Source organism: Cydia pomonella, chromosome 8 (assembly GCF_033807575.1).
Source record: "Cydia pomonella isolate Wapato2018A chromosome 8, ilCydPomo1, whole genome shotgun sequence".
Taxonomy (NCBI): domain Eukaryota; kingdom Metazoa; phylum Arthropoda; class Insecta; order Lepidoptera; family Tortricidae; genus Cydia; species Cydia pomonella.
Window position 1 is genome coordinate 19,754,611 of NC_084710.1, and position 22,508 is coordinate 19,777,118.

The window sequence follows — 22,508 nt, forward strand, 5'->3', positions numbered from 1 at the left end:
TTGTAGTTTGTTTGTTTTTAGGGTTCCGTAGCCAAGTGGCAAAAAACGGAACCCTTACGGATTCGTCAAGCCCGTCTGTCTGCCCGTTTATGTCACAGCCACTTTTTTCCGAAACTATAAGAACTATACTGTTTAAACTTGGTAAGTAGATGTATTCTATGAAACGCATTAAGATTTTCACACAAAAATAGAAAAAAAAAACAATAAATGTTGGGGGTTCCCCATACTTAAAACTGAAACTCAGCATACCCATACGTGTGGGGTATCTATGGATAGATCTTCAAAAATGATATTGAAGTTTCTAATATCATTTTTTTCTAAACTGAATAGTTTGCGTGAGAGTCACTTCCAAAGTGGTAAAGTGTGCCCCCCCCCCCCCCTGTAACTTTAAAATAACAGAACTTTAAAACTAAAAAAAAAAAAGATATACATTACCATGCAAACTTCCAACGAAAATTGGTTTGAACGAGATCTAGTAAGTAGTTTTTTAATACGTCATAAATGGTACGGGATCCTTCATGAGCGAGTCCGACTCGCACTTGGCCGCTTTTTTTTGTGTTATAACACATCCTTCCGAAAATTTCATAAATAGGTTCGATTTGTGACTCATCAGCATCATCGTTACAGTTGCATTTTCATCTGTCACTGTCAATTTTCAAAATAATAACGTTTCTCTCGTTACCGCATTCTTATAGAGACAGAGACCTCGCCTGTAATTCCGTTGATGTAATGCTGTATCAGCAATTCTGCTGCAGTCGCAATCTAAACCGAATCAATAAAAAAAAATAAAAAAAAAATATTCCGACGAATTGAGAACCTCCTCCTTTTTTGAAGTCGGTTAAAAATCACACTAGGTTTTAGGTAGGCTAAATAAGATAAAGAAGTTTATTATTAAAGTAGGCATGTTACAATGCGCTTATGAACGTTAAATAAAGCTACACCGGCTCTAACCAGGACCTCTGACCCGTGAAACCCCCCCCCCCCCCCCCCCCCCCCAAGGGGGAGGGTATGCCAATAGTTTATTTTACAACACTACAAATTTAGATAACTTACTTATTGACGCGTATAAAAATAAATACTTGTTACGTGAAATACGCTGTTAAAAAACAAAAGTATGTATTATTTAATAAATCAATAATCTATCAATTAGTTGAGTGACAATCAGACGAAAGTGAGTTAGACATTTCTGTACTGATTATCATTATTATCAAGTATATGTATCAGTTAACTAAAGAGGTTAAAAAATGATTGATTATTGCGAAAATAACGTCAACATGCATTGTCGGTTCAGTGGTCGAGTAGATACCTCAAAATCCACTTATAGGATTTTGCCCCGAAATGTTATCGTGAGAGAGTTGCCAGATGTTTGTTTATATAGTATGATATTTTTCTCAAACTTGCTATGAAATGATGACATGACTTACGTCAAATTAGGTCCGGAAATACTACATATCAGGTGCGATAAGTGAAGATGATATGTAAAGGAATTTCATACTGCCTTACACACCTATTAGGACTGTAAAGCAACCTTCTCTTGTTTTTTAATGTCAAATTGTGACACAACGTCTTGGCATTCAACCATCAACAAATAATATTTTTCGGTTAGCTTGGTACGGTGATCTGTTGTGCATATTCGCGGCTAAGCAACGGCGGTGGCGCATCGCGCAGGCGCGCGGACTTACGCGCGTAAGGCACCGCTGGTAGAGTGGCGAGCCGAGTAGGTCGCCATATAAAAAATGACTACAAGTTTTTGTTTTATTTGCAAGTTTGAGAAAAGCACTTTACAAATCTCGGTGAGAAACGGGGTTGCCGACCGATCCGACCTCGCTACACTCAGCCGTCTATAACTACTTGGCCTGCAACCCTACATTTCTCGGCCTATATAGCAATGCAGGGATCGGAACCGGTTTTTTGGAAAAACTTTGAAATAAACATATATTTCGGTTTATTTTATACTCCAAATATAGGACTCGGGTGTGTTTTTAGATAACGACTTCGTATTATTAGATTGCCCAATTAGAAATGAAATAATTAACAAAGAACTAAAAAATACCGTTTTCGTTCCCATACAAAAAATACCGGTTTCCGATCCCTGTAGCAATGTACTATTCCCAAAAAATGCAATGAAATGTCGTCGTTACGTGCGTTATCACAAGCTTCGAAGTATCACGTTTCGGGCGGAGCAACTCGAGAGATCTGTAAAGGAATTTCATACAAAATTGAAGACCTAGACCGGGAAGTAATATTTTTTAATTTCCATTTAACAGATATTTGTGACACAGCATCATGGCATACAGCCATTTAAAAAACTGTAGGCAGTATTTGCGTTATGGCTCATTTTTTAGGGTTCCGTAGCCAAATGGCAAAAAATGGAACTCTTATGGATACGTCATGTCTCCGTCTGTCTGTCCGTCCGTTATGTCACAGCCACTTTTTTTCGAAACTATAAGAACTATACTGTTTGAAACTTGGTAAGTAGATGTATTCTGTAAACCGCATTAAGATTTTCACACAAAAATAGAACAAAAAAAAAACAATAATATTTCGGGGGCCCATACTTAGAACTGAAACTCAAATTTTTTTTTCATCAAACACATACGTGTGGGGTCTCAATGGATAGGTCTTTAAAAATGATATTAAGGTTTCTAATGTCATTTTTTTCTAAACTGAATAGTTTGCGCGAGAGACACTTCCAAAGTGGTAAAATTAAAAAAATATATGATGTACATTACCATGCAACATTCCACCGAAAATTGGTTTGAAAGCTATTTATGACGTATTAAAAAAAAGCTACTTACTAGATAGTAAGGTATTTATTAAAGGGGAGCGAAAATTTTATTATTTTTGCGCTACGACGCACGGTTTAGGAGATACAGCACCAGCTACGACTAGCGCAAAAATAATAAAATTTTCGCTCCCCTTTAATATATGCCTGAGTAATAATTATAAAAAAAAAACAAAAATATTTATGGTGCTGTATCTCCTAAACCGTGCGCCGTAGCGCATAAATAATAATTTGATTGTTTCATGTCCCAATGATTAGGACATGAAACAATCATTATTATCATCATCATTTTTTTTTACTATTTCATTGCATGTTCAAGAAAAGCACTATACTATATAAGTTTTTTTTTAACACCTCGGCGTGAAAAGGGGTTGTCGGCCTCATAAGTATCATAACTATCCTAGTCTATATGCATTCGGCCGGCAACCCCTTACTTCCCAGCCTCTGTAGTAATGTACTATTAAACAATTTTAACTTTTCAGTGTAGTAATTACTCATCAGGTAAAATAAAAATTTTACATTGAAAAGAAACAGTTCGTGTTCAATCATATATTTAAATGTAAAACCTATACTAAACTTCAATAATAAATAGATCATTAGTGGTAAATACTTATTCGTATGTATATGAACTTTATGCATTATATAATTCTTAATAAATAGTCTGTATTGTAAGTTATATAAGATTTTTTCCGCAAAGATATACGGGACTTTTTTAAGTAAAATTTAATAAGCTTTAATATTGTTTTACACCATATTTTCATAGAGTACGTAGATTTAGAGTAAAACGCAAATCCCTCCAGGATGGACATGAAAAAAAGACCTTTAATTAACATACATACCAAATTTCAGGATTCTTCTAGAGATTTCGAGGTTAGACCTAATCTGATTGTGCATTTGGAAGCTTGCCGAGTTGTTTATTTAGTGACAAGAAACCTGACCATCCATTTTTCAAACAAGTTTTAAAACTAAAATGAAACTATCTTAGACCATACATAGGACTGGCCTTACGCAGACTTCATGAGAGCTAATTTTGCAATTGTGTATTGCGTTTGAAATGTTACCTCACCTTCCACAAAAAACGACAGACTTTTCTGCTTCGGTAGTACCTACATACAACTGCCTGCCAAGTTTGAGGTTACGGATTCGAATCTCGCGATGGGCAAATCTATTATTTATTTATTTATTTAATATTCTTATTAATAAAAAATCACGGTTGTGGAATATAATGACTGAAAACGAAGACAAAATAACGAATGTGGTGAAATACTATTGTGTGGAATTCAGATTGTGCAGAATTGCGAATAGGAAAAATCGCTACTGTACACAAATAATGACTGTGCACAATAGCGAATGTGATTAAGTGCTTTGTGTAGAATTGAGATGAGGAAGAATCGCTACTGTACACAAATAATGAGATAATGACTGTGCACAGTAGCGAATGTGGTGAAATACTATCGTGTGGAATTCAGATTGTGCAGAATTGCGAACAGGAACAATCGCTACTGTACACAAATAATGACTGTGAACAGTAGCGAATGTCGTGAAATACGACCGGTTTGGCCTAGTGGGTAGTGACCCTGCCTACGAAGCTGATGGTCTCGTCTATTTACTATCGTGTGGAATTTAGATTGTGCATAATTGCGAACAGGAACAATCGCTACTGTACAAAAATAATGACTGTGCGCAAAAGCGAATGTGGTTTAAATACTACCGTGTGGAATTCAGATTGTGCATAATTGCGAATAGGAAGAAACGATATTGGCATGAACGTCGATTAATCCAACGCGGTATGTATGTAGATTAATTAAAAGGTATGTAAAAGACTTTGGAAAAGACAAAGACAGCAAAATCATTCCCAGAGAAGCCCTAACGTCACAGCACAGAATTATAGTTACAGCTTATAAACTTTCAAAACCAATCAAATTAATCATAAAGTCACCCACGGACGGCAAACCAAATGTGGAATAATTTCGAGATAACTTGTAAGGCCCTAGAAGAAAAACATCTTGGAAGAACTAAGAATAGAAAAAGCCCATGTAAAGAGAGTTTGCAAGAGTGAAGAGAGCATCGTGGCAAGAGTTTAATAAAAACGCAGTGCAAGCACAGAAGAAAATACCTACACATTATGGCAAACTACAAATAAAGACTCGGATCGTGTAATTCGTGAAGCATACAAAGGCTACAAAGTGGCAATCGCAAGGGCAAAGCCAAATTCAAAATTTTATGATGATCTCGAGTCAGCTAAATCGGAAACAGATATATACAAAATTGCCGAAATGAGAAACACTAACAGTAAATACATTAACTCTAAAAAGTACATCAAGCATGTCAGCGGCAATTAGCAAACCGAAGAAATAAAAATCCAGAACAGTTCTGTTGAATATTATAAAGATCTTCTAAGCAAATCCAATCGCAGAAATCTAGCAGATACAACACCACTTCCTGTATACGGCCCAGCGCCTGAGGTTATAACCTAAAAGATAGCCAGTGCCGTTAAACAAATGAAAAACAACAAGCCCCTAGACCAGACGAATGCTGCAGGAACATCATGGCTATACATCCTGTATAACAAGCTGAGCGGAGGCCAAACAATATCAAATGCATGGCATGATGTTAATATTATTCCATAATACTATTGAATTATTATACAGATCAAATTGAATACTAAGAAAATGTATAAAAATACTAAACTATATCTGGTTCAGTGATCTGTGACGGAAAAATAGATCTGAGGCTAAAATGGCACGATGGCGTGATGTGCGACAAGAAAAAAGCCTCTCAAAGTAAAGGGAAAAAAAATACAAAACAGTAATATCATATGGATCAGAATGCTGGGGCACAAGCAAGAGCCATGTAAATAAACTCCATACCACGGAGATACGCATCCTGCGCTGGTCGGTTGGTGTCACACTCCTCGATATAATACACAACACATACATCAGAGGCAGCTGCAAAATAGCACCTATTGAAGATAAACTAGTTGAATGACGTTTGAGATGGTTCGGACATATTCAAAAATGTCTAGATGACCTCGTAGTAAAAGTAACTCTGGATTTACCCGGGAACTGGTGGACGATGGTTCAAAGAGCCCTGAAATAATTAAAGTCAAAGATGGCACTTAAATCGTGCAGAGTGGTAAAAAAGGACAGGGAAGGCCGACCCCAAGTAAATGGGATAAGGAATACTTTTGTTAGGACGAATAAGTTTAAGATGCAGTAGAAGTATACATTTCATCTAAGCTAACTGATTCTGTAGCAACGCGCCTACATATAAGAATGTGGAAAGGTCTAGGTATCTCCCTATTATAGTTACAAATGTAAGTAATTTACACAATCTAAAAAAAAGGTGTCATAAAATACACGTGGAACTACTTAAACTGACTACAAGGTTTATTATATTTATAAAAAAATGATATATTGAAGTAATAAAACTGACTTTTTACGCAATACACGACATAAAATACACGTGGAAGAAGACTGAGGTATTTTATTTAACAATTTCTATATAAAAAGGCTGCATAAAAATGTTACATCATCAGTGGGTCTACTAGTAACATTATATCAAGCTCGTAACTATCAACGAACACCATGTTCATGCCGATTGTTCTGACGACGGTCTGCCTTGCTAGCTGTACGGTCCTGGCGGCATATGATAAACCATACTACGACGTGGAAGATGCTGAGAACCTTTTTCAGAACTATGTTCAAGAGCATGAGAAAGTATACAACCGAAGAGAGTATTATGAAAGGCTTGAGATTTTCAAGGAAACCTTGAACGATATTAATGAGCGTAATGCCATGTTTCCTGACACTGTATTTGCAGTAAACCACTTTGCTGATCTAAAGCCTCATGAGCGGTTACAATACAACGGTTTAAAACTCCCAAGTGGAAATAGGACGAAAGCGGTACTCCTTGATTTGCCCGAAGCTACGGCTACTGAATGGGACTGGAGGAAAAAAGATGCGGTTTCTCATGTTAAGAGACAAGGAAATTGTGGCAGTTGCTATATTTTCAGTGCTGTTGGTAAGGTGTAAGGTCACACTATCTTAATTTTATTGTTTATAAGTTTATATTTTTCGGATTGATTTTTCTTTTATTCGTGTTATTTTTTTACTGGGTTTGGTTCTAGAACTTTGAGTAGAGATGGAAAGTTGTGATTTTGCGACTTAATTTATTTGCGTAGTAATGGGAAGTCGTGAAAAACAGCCCGGTATTTGAAGTTTTTCTACGATTTTAGTTCGGGTCGGGTTCCTGTTTTTCTTGGTAATATTGTTGTTTCAACGGTAATAGAAATCAGTCTCACCGCTGAAACATCAGAGACCAGTTATTTGTCAACCAATATTCGAAAATATCTATTGTTTCAATTTACAGGTGCAATTGAAGGGCAATACGCTATCAAACACAAACAATGCCCAGCCTTCTCAGAAGGACAGGCCCTCGACTGTCTCGATTGTGGAACTTGTCATGGAGGGTTGATGCATTACGTTTTCCAGTGAGTTTATTTTTTAATTTTCGCAGACATTACTTTTTCTTTCATAGCGATTATTTCAGAAAATATTCACTTTATCAAAATAGTTATTTACGATACAAGTTCAGAAAATTGGGAATTCGCAACGAAGTGTGATAAATTAAAACACGACCGAAGGGAGTGCTTTAAATCGGCACGAGTTGTGATGTGCTTCACACATCTTCCTCGCGTTGTCCCGGCGTTAAGCCATGGCTCATGTGAGCCTGGGGTCTGCTTGGCAACTAATCCCAAGAATTGGTGGAGGCACTAGTTTATTGTGTTCAAAATGAATACACATACGTGTTCTTGGTAGTTAATGTGTTAAAAGACCTATCCAATGACACCCAGCATCATAGGGTTGAAGCGAAAAAAGAACATCACCACTTTATGTGTAGGGGAAGTACCTTAAAAATGTGTATTTTTTTAACTCTTTATTCTAATGATTATTTATATATTCATACCAAATTGCAGTTTTCTAGCACTAATAACCACAGACCAAAGAATACACGATACACGATACAATACGAAAGGGCAGACACACTTACGGACATGGCAAAACTATTAGGGTTCTTAGTTGACTACGGAACCGTAAAAAAGATATTTATATGGTCCTTCCAAAAACAGAATCGATTGATATATATGCTCCCTGACCGTTTTCGGCCACGGCGACTGCTTCAACTCCTTTTTTGGCGTTCATGTGCTCTCGTGTGGCTGACGTAGCCGATCTTGTTGGCAAAGACCCGTGCGCGCAACGGGCACGAGAGGACACCATCAATATAATTATAGCTGATCACCGCTGGTGGTCGGGCTTTCAGCTCATCCCTCTTGTCGTCCAGATCTGTTTGACGACGGGATTCAAAAATATCCGTATGTTTCTTAATCAAAGATCTCCACACAGGGCGGTTGGCGGCCTGCTTTTCCCACTGTAGCGGCTCAATGTCGCAGTTCTTCATATGGCGTTTAAGCACGTCCTTATACTTGAGGAGTTGTCCACCTTGCTTTCGCTTGCCTTCCTCCAACTCGGAATAAAAGACGCACTTAGCCACTCGACCCTCCACCATTCTTGAAACGTGGCCGCTCCAACGTAACTGTCGTCGCATGAGGTAGACTTCGATTCCGCCCACGCCGGCTCTTCGTAGAACTTCGGTGTTCCGCACTCGGTCGGACCAGCTGATCTTTAGGATCTTACGGAGGCATTTAAGATGGAATCGGTCTAGTGTGCGGATGTGACGACGATATACGGTCCACGTTTCAGAGGAGTACAATATGTTAGGCAACACCACCGCCATGTATATGGAGATCTTTGTAGCTAGCTTTAGGTCATGCGAGCGGAAGACCTTGGCATCCAGCTTACCGAATACTGTAGCAGCAGCTCCGATCCTGCTGTTGATCTCCGCAAATTATAAAATTGTCTTGTCTTGTCTTAAAAACGAAGAAGAGTATATTGAGTTATTTTTCAATTATTTTTTTACTCTTAATAAAAACATATTTTTACAAGCAAACCTTTAAGTGATCACTAGTATATAGAACTAGCATCGATAGTTGAGTTTATCGATACAGGAACTCCCTACTTGTCAAACAATTTTGCCCCGCGGATTCCTATGTCTGTTCATATAACATATTTTAATCTCAGAGAATTAGCTCAGACAAAGAAAAAGTTGGAGAAGGAAGAAGACTATCCCTATACAGAAAAACAACAACACTGTCATGAAGATCAGAGTAAGGGAGTTGTCTTGGTAAAAGATGGTCATGAAGTAGAAATGCCCAACGAAGAAGAGCTGAAGAAACTGTTGTCATACTATGGACCTCTATCAGTTGGTGGGTACCTCATATCGTTCACATAGTTCTTATTTCGTGTTCATGTAGTCAAATATTGTCGAATATTGTCCTCATTTTTTAAACCACTTATGTTAATTTTCCGATTAATCCTAGTTTAGCCTTACTAATCATTACTTTCGCAGAAAGTAATATCTACCATATTTTATTCAGTCATCTAAACCAGGAACCAAACTATTTGTTTTATACTTTGTCAAGTGAGTGAGTAACATTAGTTGCTGTATAAACATTCTGAATTCCAACCGAAAACTTGCTGGCCTGCTTCTCTGACCTTCAATGTTGAACATCTACCAAGCGCCTGTATGCAGAAATAAGGATATTATAAGTAGCAAAGTAACCATGTAGTCTAGTTGTTTGTTGATATAGCAGTTTCCGAGGCCTACACCAAGTTTTCCTAACGAAGCGTTTAGTTTTTTTTGTAGCCAATTTGAGTGTCTCACTGCTGGGCACAGGCCTCTCCCCTGAATTTCGTGTTTCCTCCGGCCTGCCCCGCCTACGCTCTCCTACCGGTATCCTCTTGGTGGCTAAGTTAGCCCACCCGGATGCACGAGCGGTAGACGTGACCAGCCCAATCCCATTTGAATATAGCGGTGTTTTCGCCTACGTCAACAATTCGAGTTTTAGTTTTAAGTTGGAAACAGGCAAATTAAGTATAATATAACGAGACAAATAAGATATGTAAATACTAAGCAAGAAATTTTAACGACGCATAGTTCACGTTTGGCAATTAGTCCTCTTAGTTGTTTGTTAAGAAAGTTAGGTTTTTAAGCATTTTTGTCAAGCTCTAGTTCTGATGATGGAATCAATGAGAAATCGAGGCAACTCCTCAAATCATAAAGGCATAGGTACATAAAAATGAAATGCCATTAAAAATTCAAATAAAATGAATGGCATTTCAAACTGTTTTGTGAAATCAGTTTTTTATTTTTTTAGAATCTTTTAAAAATAGTCGTAATACTCGTTTTGGAGACAGGTGAAGGGGATACTGAGATACATAGAAAGGGAGAACCTAGCTAACATTTATAACTTATTAACAAAAAATAAAACTGACTTCAAATATTACCAAAAGCGCCATACATATACCTATAACATTTGAAGAGTTCCCTCGATTTCTCCAAGATTCCATCATCAGACCTCGACTTGGTGCCAACGGAACCATCTCGGGGTTATACCCGTTCGATAAAAAAAAATTGAAAATCGGTTCACGATTCTCGGAGATATCGAGTAATATACCTACATACAAAAAAATAAAATAAAAAAAACAGTCGAATTGAGAACCTCCTCCTTTTTTGAAGTCGGTTAAAAACCGAAAATCTTTATGTTCTAATTTTCTACAGGTGTAAACTCCGTTGACTTCCATCATTATGAGCGTGGAATACTAGAACCTAACCTGTGTAAGGGATTACAAATAAACCATGGCGTGCTGTTGGTGGGATACGGAGAAGGTTTGTTCGAATTTAGTAGATAATAGGTACTTTCACAGTATTACAAAAGTAACAAATCCGATACAATTTATTTTATCACTACGAATTCCTTCAGTAGGGAATAAGAAAGTAAATAACGGTTTAAAAACAAACAAAAAAGAACAAATCAAAGTTGGAAGCGCGGCGCGTGGGGCGAGCCGGCGCTTTTCTATATCATAATAACAGTGTTATTATGAATATTTATTCAATATAGAACAACTGTTGTGTAGGCAAAGATCTACAAACAAAATTGTTTTAGTCTTGTATAGGTATTTACTTAGATTAATGTTTTTGCTGCTGTCTTAGAAAAATATTGTGTGCAACAAAACATTATTAGGTCTTAAAATTCTCGTGTTTGCCTTCACAGAATTAGACGATGTCGAGATAACTTCAGTCTTTAATATTTAAGAAGCCTTATTATGTACCTGTAGCACAAAATACTATTATAACGAAATCATTATTTTTCTAACAGATACAGATTAAAGAAATATAGGGGATTTTTTCAAAAGTGTTTGTATACTTTATTCATATTGATATTCGTTTTTACAGAAAATGGCAAACAGTACTGGCTGATTAAAAACTCGTGGGGGGCGAATTGGGGCGAGAAAGGCTATGTGAGACTGAGGCGAGGAGTCGGCGCGTGCAAATTGGGCACGGGTTACACTGCTGTCGTCTATGTTGAATAACCTACACTTAACATTGATCCGTTACTCGCTTTCTAAATAATTAGCGAAATTCTAATTCGAACCTAAGGATGACAAATGCCAACTGGTTTGCACGTCGCGTATTGTACGATCTCTCTTCATACCAGTAGGCAAATGGCGGAAATTTGCAGAACTAACTAGCTATCTGCTGCGATCTCTTAAATTATTTTATTTTTTAAGTTTTATTAGTAACATTGACCTTATGAATAATAAAATAAAATTATTTTTTTGTATTTAATTTGGTTTTAATAAATCTTGAATATATAAATATATTGGTTGGGCATTCACCACCCCACAATATATTTAGCTTCATGCATATTTTCTCAAATATGTAATGAAATGTTGACATGACTTACTTCAAATTAGGTCCGGAAATACTACATATCAGGTGCGATGAGTGAAGATGATATGTAAAGGAATTTCATATAGTCTTACACACCTAGGGCTGTAAGGCAACCTTCTTTTGTTTTTAAACGTCAAATTATGGGACGTCTTGGCCTTCAACCATAAAAAACCTGACTTGTTTTTTTTTTCTTTGTATGTTTGTTAAATATTATTTTAGGTTTTCCTAAAGGGGTACGAAAATTTGAATATTTTTGCGCTACGGCGCACGGTTTAGGAGATACAGCAACGTAAAGTTTTTTTTCAGTCATGCAGCAATCTTTATAGGGCTGTATCTCCAAAACCGTGCGTGGTAGCGCTGAAATAATTACGTTCCCGTTCAATACCCCACGCACTGAATAACCTATCACATTAGGACATGAAACTTACGGTTAAAAATCGTAACTTCAATTCTAAGACACGTAGTGACATCTAGCACTATGAGACTGCAAAAGCATTGTTTGTTTGCAGTTGGGTCAATTCTGTTTCAGCGCCATCTATCCAGGCTAGCAGGAACTCGCTCAGATGGAGCTTGGCAACATTAAGCATTTGCTATAATTTTTGCTTAACTTCTATTTGTTTAGGCTTTGTTCTTTTAAAGATTAGAAAGTATTAAGACGCTAAATATTCTGGCTCGTTCTTCCCTGTTCTTTTATAGTTTTATTTTCCTTGATTTCAACAATAGTTCGAGAAAATGCGCTATTTTTATTTGTGGTCACCCTGACGATACAGGAAAATGAGAGGGGACTGAAGACGTGGATCCCGTAAAATATGGAAAACCTACTTAATATCTGAAGCAGCAAGCACAAAGGCATCCACAGAAAATGGCGTCGCGTGGTGCAATTTAACTAAATAATTCTTTCAATATAATGAAGTGAGGTTCCTGTGTGCTGCTACTGATTTATTTACAGCGGCAACGAAGTATCCGGCTTAATGCCGGTCCGGTCGCTGGGATTATTGGGCACTTTTGGTGTTCGTCCGGCTCCACTCTTTTCTTCTAGTCTGTGGTGTTGAGCACGTAGTCCGTGATGTTCAGCGCGACTGGGGCGTTTTAGGAACGCTGCCATCTGGATGTGTAGCGACGGTTTCGCGGCGTGCCATCGCGACTCTTGGCTTCTTCCTGCACGCCTCTGGAAAGACACATGGCCGCGGCTCAACCACACTCTGCTGTGGAACCAGGTGCTGACTTTCCTATACTTAAATCAAAATCAACAGACTAAATAGCGTAAAGTGACATTACAGTGGCCTCTTACTTTGAACTTTAAGTGTGCTGTGCCCACATTTTTTTTTCCTTCTCGGACCTACCTGTACTCCTACGTAGGTGTAAATATTTCTTAGCTAACTTAATTATCGGGAGCTGTTCGAGCAGCCTCTCTGTACCATTAGAATTTAGTTTTGAACAAGCTGTACGAGTTGATCTTGTCAACTTGAATTATACTTACTTACAGTTTATTGAGCTCAGACAAAATAGTTTCTTTTATCTCATCACAGATTTACCTTCTCTTGTACGCTACACAGCGTGCTGGCGCCCAAATATTGCTTAGTTTAAGTGTATTTCTTTAGAAATCTCACAGACGTGTATTGTGGGAGCATCGCGTGGAACCTACGAACCCTGAGAAAAACCACTGATAGTCTCAAAACTAAACTGTTACAAAACAATCATCATCATCATCCTATTTTTTTTTTCATTGCAAGTTTGAGAAAAGCACTATACAAATCTCGGTGAGAAACGGGATTGCCGGCCGCGTATCCTTAGCCGACCTCGGTACGCTCGGCCGTCTATATTTACTTGGCCTGCAATCCTTCGTTTCCCGTCCCCTATAGTAATGTACTATTTTCTTAACCTATTCTTTTTTAATCGATTCAAATGTTTCAATAAACGTGCTAACTCCGAGTAAAAATGACCCATACAAATTTGATGCACCCTGTGACGTCACTTCACATATGGCTTCGCCTTCGCAAATACAGATAATCCATAGCATACAATTTTTAACGAACGCTAAAAGATTATATTATGAACGATTAGTCAACTGTAACGTCGAGTTAAATAAGAATACTCGAGAAGCATTGTGAAGAACCTGTTTATTTGAATTAGCTACAATTGTAATAGATAATTATAAAAATATGTACTTTTTCATCACCCGTGCTCTAAAATTAACTTATTCCATGCAGGTGTACTGAAGAACAAAGGCGTATATTGTTCGCATGGGAGTTATGAATTGTGAAAAAAGCTATAACTCACTAGGGAAATATACCTTTTTAAATTATGTTATTAATTCATACGGATTAATAAGGTATAAAACACTAACGTTTATAATTTAGTATTTTTGTTTATAATTAAATATATTTACTTTTTTTTTTTTTTATAAGGTTTGACATCAAGTGTAATACATAATAATAATAATAAACACAAATGCACTTAAATAATAACCACAAAATACCCCCCTCGTTTCACTATGTAACCAGTTGCTGAATGTGGACCGAATGGCGGACTTAGAGCACATCCGACCAATGCCTAATCTTCCTGAAGCAACGCATCTTGATCAACCGCCGATACTGGAAGAGGTAGTGAGAGCTATTAAGTCGCAGCAGAATAAGAAAGCGCTTGGTATACATGATGTTGCTGGTGGGCTGTTGAAGTACGGAGGCGAGAGCCTGCATAGATTTGTATGGGAAATCTTTAAGCAAATGTGGGATGCTGAAGTTTTACCGCACGAATTCAGGGTGTCAAAAGTTTATGCATTGTACAAAAACACAGAAGATCGCTCTGACTGTAACTCATAGCGAGGCATATGATTGCTTTCAACCCCTGGAAAAGTGTTTGCAAGAGTCCTGTTAAATCGACTGTCGATACTCCCAGAGTCAATTTTGCCGGAGACGCAGTTTGGATTTAGACCAGATAGGGGAACGTGCGAAGCTACTTTCTCCATCCAGCAGCTTCAAGAAAAAAGCCGAAAAAAGAATAGGGTCAGTCACTATATCTGTGCATTATCGATCTCGAGGAAGCATTTGATAGCGTTCCCCAGGAAGCCCTTTGGCTGGTTCTAATAAAATTGGGATGCTCTGAAAATTTGTGCGCTTGATTAGGCTCCTGCGTGATGAAATGGCATGCTGTTTAACCGTTAAAGGAGAACAGCCGGATTATTTTACGTTCAGCCGCAGAGTAAAGCAGAGTTGCGTCCTAGCGCCAACTTTATTCGCCCTATACTTCTCAGTCGCGGTCAACAAAGCACTGGAGCAGAATTCTGATGGGAAGGTAATAGAGATTATGTATGCTGATGATATATGCTTTGTAGCAGATTCATATGATGAGCTTCAGAATCTTGTCCCTGATTTTGATGAGTCTTGTCGTAACTTTGGCAGTGGACTCATGACCAGAAGGCCAGCATTTTGAGATAAATCTTGGTGACGATATATTAAAGCGGGTTGACAAGTTCTATTATCAAATAAGCATGATCTTGACACAATGGGCTTTGTGCAGCCTCTGCAGCGTTTGGCAAATTAGTGCCCAAAATATTTCGTACTCATGATATCAGCCTGGCAACGAAGGTTTTCGTGTATATAGCCATAGTATTCCCCGATTTGTTATATTCCTCTGAGACGTGGGTATTAATGGTATTATATCGCAGACATACTCGTACACCTAATAGATCGTCAGATCGTGTGAGGAATAATGAAGTGCTTCGGCTTGCTAATGTTGAAGTTTACCTTATACGGTGGCAGCTGCGGTGATGTGGCCATGTTTCGAGGATGTCTGAGAGTCGGGTGGCGAAGCGCATTTTCTATTCTGAGCTGCAGGATTGCAAAACTACGTGTAATTAATAATTATATGTACCTACCTAGTATGATTTCTGATAACATTAAATGATAAATGTTATTAATTTACTTAGTCATAAAATACACGTGGAACTACTTAAACTGACGTATTTCAAGGTATATTTTCTTCATAAAAAAAATATATATATCGAGGTAAAAAATTTACTGAATTATTTACGCAATCTCATAAATTTGGAGACATAAAATACACGTGTCGGACAGAGGTATTTTATCAATCAATATTTTTTTATATAAAAAAGTGTAAAAATGTAATATCATCAGTGGGTTTACTGCTAACGTTCTAGCAAGCTCATAACTATCAACAAACACCATGTTTGTGTCGATTGTCCTGGCGACGGTCTGCCTTGCCAGCAGCACGGTCTTGGCTGCATATGACAAACCATACTACGACGTTGAAGACGCAGAGAAGCTGTTCAATGACTTTGTCCAAGAGCACAAGAAATTATACAATCAAAGAGATTACTATGAAAGGCTTGAGATTTTCAAGGAAACCTTGAATGATATAAATGAGCAAAATGCCATGTTTCCTGATACTGTATTTGCAGTAAACCACTTCGCTGATCTGAAGCCGCACGAGCGGGAGCAATACCACGGTTTAAAACTCCCAAGTGGAAATAGAACGAAAGCGGTAGTCCTTGATTTGCCCGAGGCTACGGATACTGAATTGGACTGGAGGAAAAAAGATGCGGTTACTCATGTTAAGAGCCAAGGGCAATGTGGCAGTTGCTATATCTTCAGTGCTGTTGGTAAGCTCACACTATCTTACTTGTTTTAATAGTGTTTGGATTCCTGAACTTTATACAAATTATTTCTTGCTAATTTAATAAACCTATCCGGGGTTTGTGCTTTTGTGCCTTAATCTGGCGCTGTGCGCTCTAATCTCTTTGCGTAGTAATGGGACGTTGTGTAATACAGCCAGGTATTGAAAGTTTTTAAATGACATGAATTCCGATTTCTGTTTTAACTTGGTAATATTGTTGTTTCAACGGTAATAGAAAATCAGTGCCACCACTCAAATATCAGAAATTAATACTTTTGAAATATTCGAACATTTGAAAAACTGTACTTAAGTGTCTTTCAAAACCTCTCACCCTTCCAATAAATCATGTATATTTTTTTATACTAGGTATCTTCCCGGTAAAAATCACACGTAAAAATACGTTTTTTTACATTGTTCACAGGTGCAATTGAAGGGCAGTATGCTATCAAACACAAGCAATGCCCAGCTTTATCCGAAGGACAGGCCCTTGACTGTCTTGATTGTGGAACTTGCAGTGGAGGACTAATGCATACCGTTTGTCAGTAGGTTTACTTTTTATTTATACTATTGAAATTATATTATTTTATTAGTAGTCTAGGAAATTAATCATTGGAACTAGTCTAGCGTCAACTGGCTGCAACATATTAATCGCATGTACAAAAAAAATATTTAATTTGAGCATTCTTGATCAATACAACTTATTCCAAAACTTAAAAAAGTGCCTCTAATACAAAATTCTGAAAGGTTTGTCTCTCATGAAAATTAAAGTTATAAAAATAAGATAAGATACAGTTATAAAACACAAATATATAATAATTTTCACTATTAACTACAAGTCAACAACTTAATTTTCACGATTCAGATATGTCACCTTAGATCTATAGCACAATCCAACGATATTTTTAGTGTAAATAAAAAGTGAAAATACATATAAACACATTTTAAAAATCTAACCTACGGTGCCGCCAACAGCGGGGGAAGGCCCAAGCAAGAGAGAACCACCGGATTATCCGCGCTGTGTTCATGACTACCGCCTTCTACACCTGACCCTTGATCCAACCACCTAGCGAGAGACCGTTCGCGGAAACGACTATCGGGACAAAGATAGTTGAATCAACATCCCACATGGCGGTTCTCTGGTGAGCCAAGCCTAGGTATTTGCTGGTTTTGTCCTTCTCGGCTTCCACGAGAATCTCATCTTGGAGGATGGTGCTGTCGACGAGCACGGCCTGACGTTGCGATCGATCTATTATGACGATGTCCGGCTTATTTAAAAAGGCTACAATAGTCCTGTCAGTAATGATAGATCGATCCCAATAGAGCGTATCACGACCATTTTCGAGAACTGGTACAGGGGAGTACTTGTACGGTACATTGCGGTCCACAAGGCCGAAGGCCGAAGGCTTTAGAAGAGGAAGTTGCTGGTAAATAATCCTGGCTACGAGATTATGTCTGTGCAAGTACTCGCCGTTAGCAAGATGAGAACAACCGGAGATGATATGCCTGAGTAACTCTCCGGGACGGCGGCATGGCCGACAAATGTCAACCATATCGTGTTTCAGGATATATTTCGTATAATTTATTGTTAATCTTATAACAAGCATTAATTTCAGGGAATTAGCGCAAAAAAAGAAAAAGTTGGAGAAGGAATCAGACTATCCCTATAAAGAGGCCAAACAAGCCTGTCATGAAGATCAGAGTAAGGGAGTTGCCTTGGTAACAGGAGGTAAAGAAGTAAAAATTCACAACGAAGAAGAGCTGAAGAAACTGTTGTCAAACTATGGACCTCTACCAGTTGGTAGGTACCATAGTTCAGATAGTTCTTATTTCGTGTTCATGTCGTCAAAATTGTCGAATATTATCCTCGTTTATTTAATCCACTCGTATTATATTTGTAGTTAGAAGACTAAACTAAGATTAATCGGAAATCAAATACGAGTGTATTAAATAACGGAGATAAGTAAGGACTCATCACTATTTTTGAAGGAAGTTACATCTACCGTATTTTATTCAATCGTCTGAACTAGTAAACGAATTTTTCATCTCACTTACACTTGCACAGTAGAGGAGTGTTCAAGGTATAAATATGGCCGACCATTTTAGACAGCTCATTCAGTTTTTTCTTTTGGTGGTGGGTTGGTATATTTATTTTCGTATTTATTTTTGCGGTGGGAGGTGGGAACATTAAATGCATGTAAAAATACGCAAGGAAGTATAACGGGTTAGCACTGATTGACTAGCACGTTATCTTTTCGCGGATTAGCAAAGTAATATTTTTTGTTTTAAACAAACTTTATTTATGTTACACTTTGATAAGTGAGTGGTAACATGATTGTTGTATTATAGATATTCTGAATTTTAACTGAAAAGTTTTTCTGGTCTGCTTCTCTGACCTCCATCGTTGAATATCTGCCAAGCGACTGGATCCACTATTATTGCCTGTTTCCCAATATCCAAGTAAAGTATTGGATAGCTAATTAACAAATTAACTGCCAGATAAAGCTACCTACAACACTTAGCACTTTATCTACCAGTTAAGCTTATTTGTAGATTGTGAAACGCCAACGATTATTCGTCAGATAAGTGGCAAGTTTCTTATTTAGGACTTTACTTGGATATTGTGAAACAGGCCCTAAAGATATTAAAATAAACGAAATGTCTATATGTACGAATATGTATGTGTAGGTCAAATGTCTAAATGTTTATATGTGTCTATACTATGTGTCTATACTTTCGTTGTTTGTTGATGCTAAATACACATTTTCAAAGGCTTGCTCTCTGCCTATTACCTAGTCGTCTTAACGAAGCTTTTAGTTTTCTCAGAGGGCTTGTTATGAGGAATCGGGAAAAGAAAAAAGAGAAACGATGACAAGCAGGGGTAGAAATATGTGTTTTATATCTATTGTGGTAATTCAAGTGTAAGATAATGAAACGATCATGGCGCTTAATAAAATGGAAAGATATTTATTTTGCCAATCAATATGACACTCATGGCCCTGATACTTCCTTGTTTTGCTACGGTTGTGGCGGTTTCGCTATGAAGTATATCCCATTGCAACTGTGTTGATTTAAAATTAGGTTTTTAGGGTTCCGTACTCAAAGGGTAAAACGGGACCCTATTACTAAGACTCCGCTGTCCGTCCGTCCGTCCGTCCGTCTGTCACGAGGCTGTATCTCATGAACCGTGATAGCTAGACAGTTGAAATTTTCACAGATGATGTATTTCTGTTGCCGCTATAACAACAAATATTAATAAAACCGGCCAAGAGCATGTCGGGCCACGCTCAGTGTAGGGTTCCGTAGTTACTCTTCCGTCACAATAAGCTAAACTAGAGCTTAAAGTATAGTAAATTGTTAACCAAGGGATGAAACGGTACCTTTCACCCGAGTTAAACAAATAAGCAAATTTGCATAATCAGTACCTAATTAAAGTAAGTCTTTTTTACTATGAAGGGAAAACTTTTTGCGATAACTCAAAAACAGCTCAACTGATCATGTCCGCTATAGTTTTCATTTAATGTCTTTCTTAAGCTCTACTTCCACGATTTTTTTCATATTTTTTGGACCTATGGTTCAAAAGTTAGAGGGGGGGGGACACTTTTTTTTTTTCTTTCGGAGCGATTATCTCCGAATATATTCACTTTATCAAAAAATGTTTCTTGAAAACCCTTATTAGTTTTGTAAGACCTTTCCAACGATACCCCACACTCTAGGGTTGAAGCGAAAAAAAAAAATTCACCCCCACTTTACGTGTAGGGGAGGTACCCTAAAAAAAATTAAATTTTTAGATTTTATTGTACGACTTTGTCGGTTTTATTGATTTATATATCCATGCCAAATTTCAGCTTTCTAGCACTAACGACCACGGAGCAAAGCCTCGGACAGACAGACAGACAGACAGACAGACAGACAGACAGACAGACAGACAGACGGACATGGCGAAACTATAAGGGTTCCGTTTTATGCCATTTGGCTACGGAACCCTAAAAAGTACGGAACCCTCGGTGGGCGAGTCCGACTCGCACTTGTCCGGTTTTTTAATAACAATGAGCTAAAGTTACTCGTTATGAAGGCAGCTACAGGGGATACTGAGATAAATAAAAAGGGAGAAAAATGAACAGAAAAATATATATGTTTTGATTTTTTTATAGCCTTAAACGCCGCGGACTTTCATCATTATCATAAGGGAATACTAGAACCGAACCTGTGCAAAGGAAAAGAAATAAACCATGGAGTGGTCTTAGTGGGATATGGAGAAGGTTTGTTCAAATGTAATATATAATAAACAGTTTTACTAAAGTTACAAATCCGATAAAACTTATTCCATTTAACTATCGAATCTCGACTTCAATCGGTAGAAGAATAATAATATTGATAACAAAAAACCTCTTCGTAAAATACGTTTATCAAAAATTGTGTTTTTCTTATTTATTTAAAAATAAATAAAAGTTTCCTTAAGTTTTTTTGTAGACTTTATTAATATTAATGTGTTTATTTTTTCATAGAAAATGGAAAGCAGTACTGGCTTATTAAAAACTCGTGGGGAACGGTTTGGGGCGAGAATGGCTATGTGCGACTGAGGCGAGGAGTCAACGCGTGCAAGATGGGCACGGGTTACACGGCTGTCTGTTATGTTGCATAACCTTGCCTTAACCCTTTCTATCGGCTTCACACATTACACGCATTCTCAATGGTTATGAAATACTTTTCGACATAGATTATAAGCGAAATTTTAAACCTATGGAAGGAGTTAAATGCAGTTGTTTTACTTCATTGTATTGATCTTATGAATACTAAAATACATTTGGCATTATTGCATTTAATTTTGTTTTATTTTCTTTTAATAAGGCTTGAACAAGGGTACCCTACAAATAGCTTCAACATGATTTTTTGTAAGACATCATACTACAAGACTTGTAGTAAGATTTGAATCGATTTGACATATAATACTTAGTATTCTATGTCAAATCGATTCAAATCTTTCTAATAAAGACGACTCCTTCTCTTTACTCTAGTTCAGCGGAATGGTTATTTCTCGAGGTGAATATAAAAGGGGTTAAGGCAGTTCTGGGTGTAATCTACAGTCCCCCGACCATTGACTACTTTTCCGACCTGGAACGAATTCTTGAGTCCGTAAGTTCTGAGTACACACATCACCTGATCATGGGGGATTTAAACACTAACCTTCTGAAAGATACGACACATTCGCGTAAATTGATGTCACTGCTTCAGTCGGTCAGCTTCTCTCTTATTCCTTTGGGCCCGACTCATCACACGGCCTCATCGGACACTTGGCTCGATGTCATTATCACTTCGTCTCCTAGTCTTGTCACTAAGCAGGGTCAATTCCTAGCGCCAGGTTTCTCTCACCATGATCTGTAATACGCGTCATACAAAATTAAGGCTCCTAAATTCAAACCTGCTCTTATTCATATGCGCAGCTTAGCCAAAATCAATTCTGAATCGCTCTTAAAAGATGCTGCTGCTATCGATTGGTCTCCTGTGCTCTCAACCTCATCAACGGACACTAAGGTTTCGTTGTTTAATGATGCGATCCTGAGGCTCTTTGACAAACACGCACCCGTTCACACAGTTAGAGTTAGGCGTCCACCGGCTCCCTGGATCACTGAAGGTGTCCGTATAGCAATGCGGAGGAGGAACAAAGCTTTCGGTCTCTATAAACGTTACCGCACCGACACCAACTGGGTACTCTTTAAGGCAGCTCGTAACCGTTGCAACCAGATGGTACGTACAGCAAAGCGACGGTTTATTCACAGTAATGTTTCCTCTTCTTCTATGGCTGATGTCTGGAAATTTCTTAAGTCTCTTGGCTTAGGTAAACCTTCCAATGGTTTCGATGGCAGTTCCTTCACTCTTAATGATCTTAATATACATTTTTCTTCCGCTTCTCGTGTTGACACTGCTATTAAGACCAGTACTCTTTCTACTATCTTATCTATGCCCTCTCCTGTCACAGATTCATTCTCATTTTGTCCTATTTCTGTAGTTAATATAAAGGCCATTATTAAAGCCATCAAGTCAAAGGCCGTGGGTTGTGATGATGTCAGCCGTTACATGATTGTATCAGTCCTTGATTGTGTACTTCCTGTGATGGCTGACATCATAAACTCCTCACTGGTCACTGGCGAATTCCCTTCTCTTTGGCGTAAAGCGTTTGTGATTCCGCTACCTAAAATTAGTAATCCCACCTCTCTTAATAACTTTAGACCCATCT

The 22,508-nt window shown here is 37.8% G+C and overlaps 2 protein-coding genes across 2 annotated transcripts; both read left to right on the plus strand.

Moving 5' to 3' along the window:
* Positions 1–6,242: 6,242 nt before the first annotated feature.
* LOC133520806 (procathepsin L-like) lies at positions 6,243–11,526 on the plus strand. Its single transcript, XM_061855474.1, has 5 exons — positions 6,243–6,808; positions 7,157–7,277; positions 8,926–9,110; positions 10,466–10,573; positions 11,141–11,526. Exons 1-5 carry the CDS (start codon positions 6,373–6,375, stop codon positions 11,275–11,277), a joined length of 987 nt encoding a protein of 328 aa, XP_061711458.1. The 5' UTR covers positions 6,243–6,372; the 3' UTR covers positions 11,278–11,526.
* Positions 11,527–15,757: 4,231 nt separating this feature from the next.
* On the plus strand, positions 15,758–21,091 carry LOC133520805 (procathepsin L-like). Its single transcript, XM_061855473.1, has 5 exons — positions 15,758–16,259; positions 16,695–16,815; positions 17,887–18,071; positions 20,425–20,532; positions 20,779–21,091. Exons 1-5 carry the CDS (start codon positions 15,824–15,826, stop codon positions 20,913–20,915), a joined length of 987 nt encoding a protein of 328 aa, XP_061711457.1. The 5' UTR covers positions 15,758–15,823; the 3' UTR covers positions 20,916–21,091.
* The last annotated feature ends 1,417 nt before the right edge of the window (positions 21,092–22,508 follow it).

Bases quoted from the DNA above. Each gene is read 5' to 3' on its own strand.
- LOC133520806 (XM_061855474.1), top strand. From the start codon at position 6,373: ATGTTCATGCCGATTGTTCTGACGACGGTCTGCCTTGCTAGCTGTACG. The intron at 6,809-7,156 runs GTAAGGTGTAAG...TTCAATTTACAG, and splicing joins CTATATTTTCAGTGCTGTTG to GTGCAATTGAAGGGCAATAC. The intron at 10,574-11,140 runs GTTTGTTCGAAT...TCGTTTTTACAG, and splicing joins GTTGGTGGGATACGGAGAAG to AAAATGGCAAACAGTACTGG.
- LOC133520805 (XM_061855473.1), top strand. From the start codon at position 15,824: ATGTTTGTGTCGATTGTCCTGGCGACGGTCTGCCTTGCCAGCAGCACG. The intron at 16,260-16,694 runs GTAAGCTCACAC...CATTGTTCACAG, and splicing joins CTATATCTTCAGTGCTGTTG to GTGCAATTGAAGGGCAGTAT. The intron at 16,816-17,886 runs GTAGGTTTACTT...CATTAATTTCAG, and splicing joins CTAATGCATACCGTTTGTCA to GGAATTAGCGCAAAAAAAGA.